Source organism: Platalea leucorodia (genome assembly GCF_965183815.1).
Source record: "Platalea leucorodia genome assembly, chromosome: 26".
NCBI classification, from domain to species: domain Eukaryota; kingdom Metazoa; phylum Chordata; class Aves; order Pelecaniformes; family Threskiornithidae; genus Platalea; species Platalea leucorodia.
Genome location: NC_138848.1, coordinates 1,092,664 through 1,105,012, shown reverse-complemented (window position 1 = coordinate 1,105,012; position 12,349 = coordinate 1,092,664). Strand labels below are relative to the sequence as shown.

The 12,349-nt window shown below is 65.1% G+C and overlaps 1 protein-coding gene across 6 annotated transcripts; it reads right to left on the bottom strand.

Annotated features, from left to right (window-relative positions):
* Positions 1-11: 11 nt before the first annotated feature.
* On the bottom strand, positions 12-10,063 carry CCDC9 (coiled-coil domain containing 9). Of its 6 annotated transcripts, none has more exons than XM_082333558.1 (14): positions 9,854-10,063; positions 8,677-8,781; positions 8,308-8,454; positions 7,945-8,202; positions 6,913-6,996; positions 6,622-6,810; positions 6,342-6,529; positions 6,094-6,264; positions 5,913-5,979; positions 5,675-5,822; positions 4,901-5,261; positions 4,178-4,262; positions 2,989-3,258; positions 12-1,495 (listed from the first exon to the last, which is right to left on the bottom strand). In XM_082333558.1, the coding sequence occupies exons 1-14, from the start codon at positions 9,854-9,856 to the stop codon at positions 428-430; spliced, it is 3,144 nt and encodes a 1,047-aa protein (XP_082189684.1). In that variant the 5' UTR covers positions 9,857-10,063; the 3' UTR covers positions 12-427. The 6 variants fall into 6 exon arrangements, with proteins under 6 accessions (XP_082189684.1, XP_082189681.1, XP_082189683.1 ...); XM_082333555.1 differs by having other exon boundaries at positions 17-1,495; positions 5,426-5,822; XM_082333557.1 differs by having other exon boundaries at positions 22-1,495; positions 5,426-5,822; positions 8,326-8,454.
* Positions 10,064-12,349: the final 2,286 nt, after the last annotated feature.

The following is a 12,349-nucleotide window of genomic DNA, read 5'->3' as shown; positions in this document are numbered from 1 at the left end:
GCACCCCCCCCCCCATCAATGGGGTGGACGTGAATTTTGGGAGGGGGGTGGAAGCTTGCGGGTGGGCTCACCCACATCTTGGACCTCGCTGGGTGGTGGAGACGTGGGGCTGGGAGGGGTTCGTGGGGCAGCACGGCTCTTCTGGGGCGGGAAGCAGGGGCCACGCTGGGGCTGGAGAAGCAGGAGAACGTGGTGGTGCGTGCAAGGACAAGGTCGTCTCACCGCTGGCAGGCCGCCGAGGAAAGCGGGAGGTCCCCAGGGGCAGGTGGGCACGTAACTTCCTCGGCCTGCAACCACGCGGGGCAACTGGTGGGGAAAGGGGGCGATGGAGGCATCTTCTTCGCTCTCCGGGGCCCAGGGGGACCTCCAGGAGAGGTGGAGAAGAAGGTGACGGCCTCAAGCAAGACAAGCAACGTTCCAGCCCTGGTCACACCGTGGTGCTGACGCTCTGGTCATCCACGGTGGACTTGGTCTTCATCCTGCTGTCCCCCATGGTGCTGGTGGGGTCGTCGCTCAGCACGCCCCGCAGCACGGCTCTCCAGGACCGCTGGAACTTGTCCTTGAAGTCCTGACCCATGATGACGTAGATGATGGGGTTGATGCAGCTGTTGATGTAGGCGATGCCGGTCACGATGGGGTCAGCTTCCAGGGCACGCTTGAACAAGTCGCTGTGAGGATGGTTGGAGGTCAGGATCAACCCCACGACGTGGTAGGGCAACCAACACACGAAGAAGCTGATGATGACCACCAAGATGAGCTTGGTGGCTTTCCGGGAGCGGACAAAGCCCTTGCTGTGGATGCGGGCCAGCAGGAGGCCGTAGCAAGCCGTGATGACCACGAAGGGCACCAAGAAGCCGCAGATGAAGCGGGTGACGGCCGTGACGAGCTCGGTGAGGTGCTGGTGATGCCCGACGGCCGTGTAGTCCAGGACGCAGGTGGTCTTCTCGGAGAAGATGTCGAAACGGGTGGTGCGGAAGATGAAGGAGGGAAGGGTGAGGAGCCCGGCCAGGAACCAGGCGGCCGCGCAAGCCCCCCGGACCAGCCCCAGGGTCCGGTGGTTTTGGCACCACACCGGCCGGGTCACCAGGGCGCAACGATCGGCGCTGATGGCCATCAGGAGGAGGACGCTGGCGAACATGTTGAGGATGGTGAGGGAGGGCACCAGCTTGCAGGCGAAGCGACCCAACGGCCAGTGGTGGTCACGGGCCAGCGGCAGGGCCAGGAAGGGCAGGGCCAGGCAGCAGAGGAGGTCGGCCACAGAGAGGTTGAGGAACCAGACGCCGTTCACCGTGCGCCGCAGCTCAAAGCCGGTCACCCAGATGACGGCCCCGTTCCCCAAGACGCCCAGGAGGAAGATGAGGGCGTAGAGCGCCAGGATGGCGCGGTAGCTGTGAGGGACTTCGTAGTCATCGAAATCGTACGTGAAATAGTCGTCCAAGTTGGAGTAATTGAAGGTATAATTGGCCATGGAGACCATCCTCCACCAGCTCCCAACCTAGAAACCACACTCTGTTAGACCATCATAGAAGGGTTTGGGTTGGAAGGGACCTTCAAAGATCACCCAGTCCAACCTCCTGCCGTGGGCAGGGACACCTTCCACCAGATGAGGTTCCTCAAAGCCCCATCCATCAAATCACAGAGGGGTTTGGGTTGAAGGGACCTTCAAAGATCACCCAGTCCAACCTCCTGCCATGGGTAGGGACACCTTCCACCAGATGAGGTTCCTCAAAGCCCCATCCATAACATCACAGAGGGGTTTGGGTTGAAGGGACCTTCAAAGATCACCCAGTCCAACCTCCTGCCATGGGTAGGGACACCTTCCACTAGATGAGGTTCCTCAAAGCCCCATCCATCAAATCACAGAGGGGTTTGGGTTGAAGGGACCTTCAAAGATCACCCAGTCCAACCTCCTGCCATGGGTAGGGACATCTTCCATTAGATGAGGTTCCTCAAAGCCCTGTCCCTAGAGTGATGGAAGGGTTTGGGTTGGAAGGGACCTTCAAAGATCACCCAGTCCAACCTCCTGCCATGGGTAGGGACACCTTCCACCAGATGAGGTTCCTCAAAGCCCCATCCATAACATCACAGAGGGGTTTGGGTTGAAGGGACCTTCAAAGATCACCCGGTCCAACCTCCTGCCGTGGGCAGGGACATCTTCCACTAGATGAGGTTGCTCCAAGTCCCATCCAACCTGACCTTGAAGATGGGACAGCCACAACTCCTCTAGGCAACCTGTTCTACCATCTCACCGCCCTCATCGTAAAACATCTCTTCCTTACATCCATCATCATCATCATCATCTCTCCCTTCATCCAACGCTCCTCTCCCCTCACGGAAAAAGAGGCAGCACCTCCAAGACCAGCCCGGTGAGATGTTCTTCAAGAACGTGTGGTGCAAGCATCCCAAACCGCTCGGCTTCACGGTGCCCCGTCCGCCCCCACCGCTGTCACCAAGGGAGAAGGCGTTTCCCCACTTCCTCGCCGAGCTGCCCTCGGCTGCGTGGCGCAAGAAGTTGGATGAGGAAATGCCAGGGGTGAACCTGAAGCTCCGGCAGCTTCTCCAGCACCTACTAGGTGGGTGCGACGGGGGATGGTTTTAGTTTGGCTCTCAAACCCCAAGGGGGGGAAAAAAAAAAAATAGAAACCTCTCGGTGCCCAAAGCATCACCAGCACCAAGGAGGGGGGAAAAAAAAAACCCTGAAGGAGGAGGAGGAAAGCACGATGAAGGTCTGGGGTCTTCTGGCAGCTGGCTGAGCGACCCGGAGCATGGGAAGAAGGAGTAAGGAGGAGATACGGCGTCTCCAACCATCACCCAACACCTAAAAGGGAGCCGCAACCCCACCGCACGCCCTCAGTGGGGAAAATCCATCCCACCAGAAGGATGGAGATCGCCTAAAGCCCGGCTTTCCCCCCCCCACGGCGCTAGATTAGGGTTTTTTTAGGCGAAGGGAGAGAGTCTCGCCCACCGCGCGCCTCACCAGCCGCTCACCTGGGTCCTCGCCGGCCGCGGTCGCGCTCCCCCGGGGACGAACGGGTGGCGCTGGGCTTTTATACGGCGGCGAAGAGGAAGCAACGCCAGCGGGGGGAAGAGATCAGTGGCGGAGGCAAAAAAAAAACAAAAAGAAGAAGCAGCTGGGTGGACTGGGAGGGCGGTGGGGTCGGGAAAACTTTGTTTCCAGGTGTAACGAGGGGGGAGATCGCAGGCGGAGACCCCGTCGCAGCAGAGCCGAGGAGGGGGAGCCGGCGGCAGCGAGCGGAGCTGGAAAATGAGGTGTCAACCCCAAAACCGGTGCTTTTTTGAGGGGTATCGGGCTTTTTTCAGCTCAAAGGTGGAAGCATCCCTCGCCTGTCCCCGTCCCGCCGCGGCCGGGGAGAGCTGATGGCTCTCGCAGGGATGGCCCGGTCCGGGGACGTCACCAGCCACCGCCGCGGAGCCGGGGGGCCTCTCCTCTCCCGGTCGGGACCTGCCGCACCCCGAGTGTCCCCACGGGTCCCCGGGGACAGCACGAGGTCCCGGGGGGCGGATTAGGGGGGAGCCCTTCTGCTTTTACACTCATTTCACCCCCAAAACCTTCTCCGGAGCCCCCTGCGCTCCTCGTTTCACCCCCAAAACCAGGAAACCCCCCGACAGGGAACAGGCGTGGGCGGCTTCACCGCCCCGGCAAAGCTCCTTCCCGCGGCTCCGGTGTCTGCCGGTACCGCGACCCCATCACCTTCCCAGCCTGGAGAGGAGATGGGGACCCCCGTGAGCAAGGTGGGGGGACCCCAGCAGCAAAAAGGGGGGGACCCCTGCGAGCAAGGACCAGGCGCAAAGATGGTTTGGAGGTTTATTTTACAAAGAGCCGGCCTGAGGAGGGGTCAAGCCCACCCCTCGGGCACGGGAGGGGGAAAAGGGGACCCCCCCAAAGCACCCTGCCAGGAGCTTTGAGGGCAGCTGCCAGAAATTGAGGGGTGCACGGCCAAAGCCCCCCCCCTCAAGCCCTTCTGGGACCCTCGGCGCTGCCACCAGCGCCGGCATCCTCCGCTCCTAAACACCCCGACACCGGGCTCCATCCGCCTCGGGCACCGAGGGATTCGGGGACCCCCCCCAGCAAGGGCCAAACCCCCAAAGAGGTGCAGGCAAGTGATATTTTTTTTTTCTCCGCGCCCCCCCCCCCGGGTTATTCCTGCCGGCTCACAGTCTCTAGAAAGCTGTAGCGGTCACGGCGGGAGCGACCCGGGTGACGGAGGGGCCGCTCGAGGACATCGGGGCGTTTGGCCGTCCTGTCGAAGGAGAGAGAGAAGAAGGAGGCGGCGTGAAGGCAGCTGCCGGCCCCAGAGCCGAGGAAAAGCTCGGGGATGGGGGGGGGTCCGGTCCCTGCCTGCGCCCTCCTGCCTGCCCCCACCGCTGGGCGAGGGGGACAGCGCAGCCCCGCTGCCGGGTGCCCCACGCTTGGGCGCGGGGCCTGATCCTGCCCCAGGAGGCGGCGGGGAGCAGGGGTGCTGTGTCCCCGCCCCGCATCTCCGAATCCAGAGCGTTATCCCGGCTCCACAACCTCCCCCCGAGCCGGGGCTACAGGGAGAGACCAGTCCCTTGGGCTGTTTGGGGAGGGAAGAGTTTAATCCAGGACAGACAGACAGACATACAGACGTGGCAGCCTCCCAGGCAAGCGCAGCACCCGCCAGCCTCCGCCACCCGACACGTTCCCGGGCTTTGCAAGGATCCCGAACCCGGAGATGCCGGGAGCAAAGCGCGGTAGCTCCGGGCTGTTTTGCAGGTAGAGTCAGTCTGTCAGCAGGAGCGTCAGAGCCGGCAAGCAGAAGTGGGAAGGACAGACAGACAAGACAAGAGCCCGGAGGGTGCGGGTGTCAGTCCCCCGTTAGCGGCCAGCCGGAGAAGGCGAGTTCTTACGGAAACGCACCCGCTCGAAGTCCGTGATCTCCACCGTGCCAGGGGCCACCTCCGCGTCCGGCTGGGGGGGAAACGTCGCGGCTCCTGGGAGAGGCCGAAAAAAATAAAAATAAAAGAGAAGAAATTGGGGTGTGAACCCCCCGGCTCGCGGGATTCCCCACCCGAAGTGGGGAGGGTCCCCTGCGGTGACGTTGTCCCCCCCATATTCCCCTCGCCACCTTGCGTCCCGTCCTCCGGCGGGCTCCCCGCCGCCTCCTCCTGCTTCTCCGAAGCCTCTTGCTCCGTGTCGGGTCTCGGTTCTTCCCCTCGGGGGGGCTCTGCGGGGTTCTGCGTCCCCCGGGGGGGCCCGGCCACCTCCGCGGGGCTCAGCCCTGCCGGCGGGAAAGAGACGGTCAAGCCCCCGTTCGGCCCCTTCCCTCGTCCTCCTGCTCTGGCTCCGCGTCTCCCCCCAAATCCCAGGGGTTCAGGCCAAGTTCGGGGTGTCCCCCCCCCATCCCCAGCCCCAATTTGGGGAGAACCCCCCCCTCTCCTTTACCTGGAGTCTCTCCGGAAGCCCCTCTCGACTTGGGGACAGTGGGACCTGAAAGGGGACTGTCCCCCAGGCTGCTGCGGGGAGAGGCCAGCTCCATCTCCTCACCCCAGTCCGAGACGGGCTGGTGGCCTTCCACGGGGGAGAAGGGGCTCGGGGGGGTGCCGGCCCCCCCGGCTGGGGCGGGGGGCACGCGCAGTTTGGGAACCGCAGCCTGCCCGGCTCTGGGGGGACGGTGGGCTTTGGGGGACGCACTGCGGGGTGCTTCGTCCTCGCTCGATGCCTCTGGGCTGCCTTCTTCCTCCTCTTCCTCCTCGCTGACGTCCTCCCACTGGTCCTCATCCTCCTCGGGGCTCAGGGAAGCGGGGGGCTCCGGGACGGCCCCGCTCGGTGCTTCCTCCGCCTGCGGACACGGCGTTGGGGGGGTATCGGAGGGGGAGAAGGGCACCGCGGCGCGGCCGAACGCCCGCCCGTTCCCCCCGCGGCGTTTTACCTTCTGGCTCTCGGTTTCCTCGGTCGGCGCCGGCAGCTCCTTCTCCTCCCACCGGTTATCGTGCATGCTGGAAGGGAAAAAAAAAAGAAGATCCCAGCGGCTCGGAGACCAAAATCCACGGGAAAACAGGGCTCAGAGAGGACCCCCCCCAAAATCCTCGCTGGGACGCGACCCCACCAACCTGTAGGACTTGGTCCCGGCGCCCTGGCCGCGGCCTCGGCCTTTTTTCCTCCGCTGGGCGCGATGCGGGGTGAGAAATTCCCCGAAAGTGGGAGGTTTGGGAGGAGGGCGCTTGTTTTCCTCCCCGCCGCTCGCTTCCGAGCCGGGCGCCGCCGCAGAACCCTCCTTGAACCTAAAAAAAGGGAACGGGTGACACCGGCGCCGCCGCAAAGCCCCCCAAATCACCCCCCCGAGCTGTCGGTTACGTACATGCTCTCCGATTTCTCGGCATCCCACTCCCGCCGCCACTGCCCGGTGGGTTTACGGTGCCGCGCCAGGCGTTCCTGATCGATCTGTTCCCGTTCCTTTTTCCAGCGGACGTATTCGGCTCGTTCCCGACCCGTCATGGAAAGCGTCATGTCCAACGGTCCCCCGGCTTTCGGGCTGGAACGGCGTCCCTGCGGCGAGACGCGGTTCCAGCCCTGTCCCACCCACCCAAACCCCATCCCGGCACCCCAAAAAACGCGGGGCAGGAGGTGGGGGGACCCACCGGGGTACGTACGGGGCCCTGCCAGGTCTTCTCACGCTCCATCCCCGCCTTGACTTTGTCGAAATCGGCTCCCCCCCAATTTCGGACGTGCCGCCGGCTCCCTTCCTTACGATCGGCGTCCTGAAAGGGGCCGCTGCGGCGCGGATCGTCCAAAAAGTTGCGCACCGGGTTCTTTTCGTGAAGCCCGTCCTGATTTGGGGTTCAAGAGGGGGAAAAAGGGGGACGTTGTCACCCCTGGGGGGGACACTCGCAACCGAGCGACCTCCCCCCCGATCCCCTTTTCCTCCTCACCCGCTGGTTCCTCTCGTACTCGGCGATCTTCGCCATCTCCTCGTTCATTTTCTCGATGTTTTGCCGCCGTCGCTCTTCCCACTCCTGGCGAGGAGAAATCGGATGCTTCCGAAGGCAGGTGGCACCCCCAAACCAGCTGGTAACCCCCCCCCCCGCACCCCCAGGGTGTGGGGTGAACCCACCCGGCACCTAAAAACCCCACACGGACCCCAAAACACCCACCCAGCCCCCAAAAAACCCCACACGGACCCCAAAAAAACCCCACACGGACCCCAAAAAAACCCCACACGGACCCCAAAAAAACCCCACACGGACCCCAAAAAAACCCCACACGGACCCCAAAAAAACCCCACACGGACCCCAAAAAAACCCCACACGGACCCCAGAACGCCCACCCAGCCCCCAAAAAACCCCACACGGACCCCAAAACACCCACCCAGCCCCCAAAAAACCCCACACGGACCCCAAAACACCCAGCCAGCCCCCAAAAAACCCCACACGGACCCCAAAACGCCCAGCCAGCCCCCAAAAAACCCCACACGGACCCCAAAACGCCCAGCCAGCCCCCAAAAAACCCCACACGGACCCCAAAACGCCCAGCCAGCCCCCAAAAAACCCCACACGGACCCCAAAACGCCCAGCCAGCCCCCAAAAAACCCCACACGGACCCCAAAACACCGACCCAGCCCCCACAAAACCCCACACGGACCCCAAAACGCCCAGCCAGCCCCCAAAAAACCCCACACGGACCCCAAAACGCCCAGCCAGCCCCCAAAAAACCCCACACGGACCCCAAAACGCCCAGCCAGCCCCCAAAAAACCCCACACGGACCCCAAAACACCGACCCAGCCCCCACAAAACCCCACACGGACCCCAAAACGCCCAGCCAGCCCCCAAAAAACCCCACACGGACCCCAAAACACCGACCCAGCCCCCACAAAACCCCACACGGACCCCAAAACGCCCAGCCAGCCCCCAAAAAAACCCCACACGGACCCCAAAACACCCACCCAGCCCCCAAAAAAACCCACCTTGGACTTTCGGTCGGGGCCGGCGTCGGCCCCCATCGCCGGGCCGGCCGCCCCTCGGCCCCGCGAGCGCCGTCCCCGGCCGCCGCGTTCCCCCGAGGCCGCGTCGTCGCCCCCTTCCCAAAAGGGGTCGGCGGGGTGCTCCCCCCGCGGGGAACGGCCGGAAGGACGCAGGCCGGCGCGGCCCGAACCGCGGGGAGCGGCGCCGCGGCCGGGTTTTGGGGTGCCCGATAGTTTCTTATCCTTCACCACGCGCTTCTCCTGGAGGGGAGGAGATGGGGGGGGTTCGGGGAGACTCACGGCAGCCCCCCCTCTTTTCCCCGAACCCCACGGATGCTCCCCTGAACCCCAACTCCCCCCACTCACCCCGGGGGAGAGCATGACCTGGACAGTGACGGAGAGATCCTTGTCCACCCATCTCCTCTCCGGTTCGGTATCGGGAGGCCGTGCCCGGCGCAAAGCCGTCACCGCGATTCCCTCCTGTTCCGCTTTCTTCCGATCCTCCTCGATCTCCTGCCGTCGGGATACAGGCGTGAGCAGGGACAACCCCCCCCCACGTGGATTTCGGGGAGGCGAAGGGCGGGATACCCCCCCAAATCGCCCTCCTGTCACCCTGTATTATGTTAAACCCGGTCTTAAGCCGCTGCAGGCGGGGGATTAGGAGCTGTAAGCGCCTTCCCTGCCTCCGCGCAGGCGACGGGGCATGGGGGGAGCACGGGGCCGAGCCCCCCGCACCTGATAACGCTTGATGAGGGCCTCGTTTTTCTTCCGCAGCGCCTCGATGCGCTTGTCCAGCTCCGCGTCCTTTTCTTCTTTCGATCTCAGGTCCAGCGCTGCCGACTGAGGGGAGGGGAGAGGGGTGAGAACAGGGACCGGACCTCCAGAGCCCCCGCCCAGCCCCCCAAAAGGCCCACACGGACCCCCCAGAGCCCCAGCCCGGCCCCCCGGCAAGGTCAGGCTGCCCCAGCTGGCCCTAAAGAGCCCCCCAGTTGCCTCCTGGCAAGGCCCAGCCGGTCCCCTGGAGCCCCAGACCAGCCTGGCCGCCCTCACCGGCCCTTCAGAGCCCCAGCCCGGCCTCCTGGCAAGGTCAGGCTGCTCCAACCGGTTCCCTGGAGCCCCAGCCCGGCCTTGCTGCCCTCACCCGGCCCCCTGGAGCCTCAGCCCGGTCCCCGACCAGGCCCAACCGGTTCCCCGGAGCCTCAGCTCGGCTTCTGACCAGGCCCAGCCGGTGCCCTGGAGCCCTGGCCCAGCCCCCTGGCAAGGTCAGGCCGCTCCAACCGGTCCCCCGGAGCCCCAGCCCGGCCTCCAACAAGGCCCAACCGGTGCCCCGGAGCCCCAGCCCGGCCTCCAACAAGGCCCAACCGGTGCCCCGGAGCCCCAGCCCGGCCTCCAACAAGGCCCAACCGGTGCCCCGGAGCCCCAGCCCGGCCTCCAACAAGGCCCAACCGGTCCCCCGGAGCCCCAGCCCGGCCTCCAACAAGGCCCAACCGGTCCCCGGAGCCTCAGCCCGGCCTCCAACAAGGCCCAACCGGTGCCCCGGAGCCTCAGCCCGGCCTCCAACAAGGCCCAACCGGTGCCCCGGAGCCTCAGCCCGGCCTCCAACAAGGCCCAACCGGTGCCCCGGAGCCCCAGCCCGGCCTCCAACAAGGCCCAACCGGTGCCCCGGAGCCTCAGCCCGGCCTCCAACAAGGCCCAACCGGTCCCCCGGAGCCCCAGCCCGGCCTCCAACAAGGCCCAACCGGTGCCCCGGAGCCTCAGCCCGGCCTCCAACAAGGCCCAACCGGTCCCCCGGAGCCCCAGCCCGGCCTGGCCGCCCTCACCCGGCCCCCGACCAGGCCTCCCCGGTACCGGAGCCTCAGCCCGGCCCCCGACCAGGCCCCCCCGGAGCGGAGCCCCCCGGGCCGGGCCTCACCATGGCGGCGGCGGCGGCGGGGCCGCAGACGGAGCCCCGCTGAGGGAACCGGCTGACCCCGCCCACCCGCGCGTCAGCGCGACTTCCGCTTCCGCCGCGGGCATGGGCGGGGTCGGGGCTTAAAAGGGCGATGGCGGCGGGGGGGAGTGGGGCCCACCGCGGGGCGGGCGGGCCACCCCTGGGGGCGTCCGTCTGTCCCCGCCCTGGCGTCTGTCCTTCCTCCGCGCGGCCTCGCTGGCCCCCCCCGTGCTGGCCCCCGCCCTGGCTGGGGACCCCCTGTCCCCCCGTGTCCCCCTGTCCCCACGCCAGCGGGTCCCCACGTGTCCGCATGTCCCCTCACGTCCCCCGTGTCCCCCCATGTCCCCCTGTCCCCACGTCGGTGTCCCCCCGTGTCCCCCCCTCCCCGTGTCCCCATGTCCCCCCGTGTCCCCCCCATCCCTGTGTTGGTGTCCCCCCGTGTCCCCCTGTCCCCCCGTGTCCCCCTGTCCCCACGTCCCCTTGTCCCCCTGTCCCCCCGTGTCCCCCCCATGTCCCCCTGTCCCCACGTCCCTCGTGTCCCCCTGTGTCCCCACGTCCCCATGTCCCCCCACGTCCCCCCATGTCCCCCTGTCCCCACGTCAGTGTCCCCCCCGTGTCCCCACGTCCCCGTGTCCCCCTGTCCCCCCGTGTCTCCCTGTCCCCCCACGTCCCCCCGTGTCCCCCTGTCCCCCCACGTCCCCCCGTGTCCCCCTGTCCCCACGTCAGTGTCCCCCCGTGTCCCCACATCCCCGTGTCCCCCTGTCCCCCCGCGTCCCCCCGCGTCCCCCTGTCCCCGTGTCCCCCTGTCCCCCCGCCGGTGTCCCCCCGTGTCCCCCTGTCCCCCCGCGTCCCCCTGTCCCCACGTCCCCGTGTCCCCCTGTCCCCCCGTGTCCCTCTGTCCCCCCGTCCCCGTCCCCCCGTGTCCCCCCGTGTCCCCCCGTCCCCCCCCCGCGGTGGGCGTGGCTCCCCGCATCCCCTCTCCGCCCCTCCCCTCCCGCGGTGGGCGGGGTCGGAGGCGCGGCGTGGGCGTGGCCCTGCCCTCCCCGAGGCCACGCCCCCCGCCTGTCTCCATGGCAGCTGCGGCTCTGGCCGCGGCGGCGCGCAGCGATTGGCTGGGCCGGGCCGGGCGCGCGGCGCCGGGGGGCGGGGCCGGGACCTATAGCGGGGCCTATAGCGGGGCCTATAGCGGGACGGAGCGACAGCCGCGCCTATGGCCGGGCCTGGGGAGGTGCCTATAGCCGCTCCTACAGCAGCGCTTGTAGCGGTACCTATAGACGTGGCTGTGGCGGTAACTGCACCTATAGATGTACCTGTGCTGGTACCTATAGCCATAACTACAGCTGTACCCATAGCGGGACCTGTAACAGCACCTATAGCTGTGCCCACGGATGTACCTGTGGCGGTACCTATAGCCGTACCTATGTATATACCTATAGCAGTACCCACAGCCGTTACCTATAGCCGTTACCTATGGCCATACACAGAGCAGTACTTAGAGGTGGTATTCACAGCCGGTACCTATAGCCAGCGCCTATAGCCATACCCGTAGCCGGTGCCTATAGCCAGCACCCATAGCCGGCACCCATAGCCGTTACCTATAGCTGTTACCTATAGCCGTACACATAGCTGTTACCCATAGCTAGTGCCTATAGCCATACATGCAGCCGGTGCCTATAGATGTACACACAGGCAGGTCCCATAGCTGGCACCCATGGCCAGTACCTATAGATGCACCCACAGCCAGCACCCATGGCCGGTACCTATAGCCGTACCCATAGCCGATGTACCTATGGCCATACCTATAGCCCCTGTACCTATAGCTGCTGTACCTATTGCTGCCGTACCTATAGCCATACCTATAGCTGCTGCACCTATAGACATACCTACAGCTGGTACCTATAGCTGGTACCTATAGCTGCTGTACCTATAGCCATACCTATAGCCATACCTATACCTATAGCCATATCTATAGTCATATCTACAGCCCCTGTACCTATAGCCCCTGTACCTATGGCCATACCTATAACCATACCTATAGCCCCTGTACCTATACCTGTACCTTTAGCCCCGGTACCCATAGCCGTACCTATAGCCTCTGTACCTATACCCATATCTATACCCGTACCTATAGCCCCGGTACCTATAGCCCCGGTACCTACAGCTGTACCTATACACATACCTATAGCCCCTGTACCTATAGCCCCAGCACCTATAGCCGTACCTATAGCCGTACCTACAGCCCCTGTACATATACCCATACCTATAGCCCCTGTACCTATACCCATACCTATAGCCATACCTATAGCCCCTGTACCTATAGCCCTGGCACCTATAGCCGTACCTATAGCCATACCTACAGCCCCAGTACCTATAGCCCCGGCACCTATAGCCCCGGCACCTATAGCCGTACCTATAGCCGTACCTATAGCCATACCTATAGCCCCGGCACCTATAGCCCCAGCACCTATAGCCGTACCT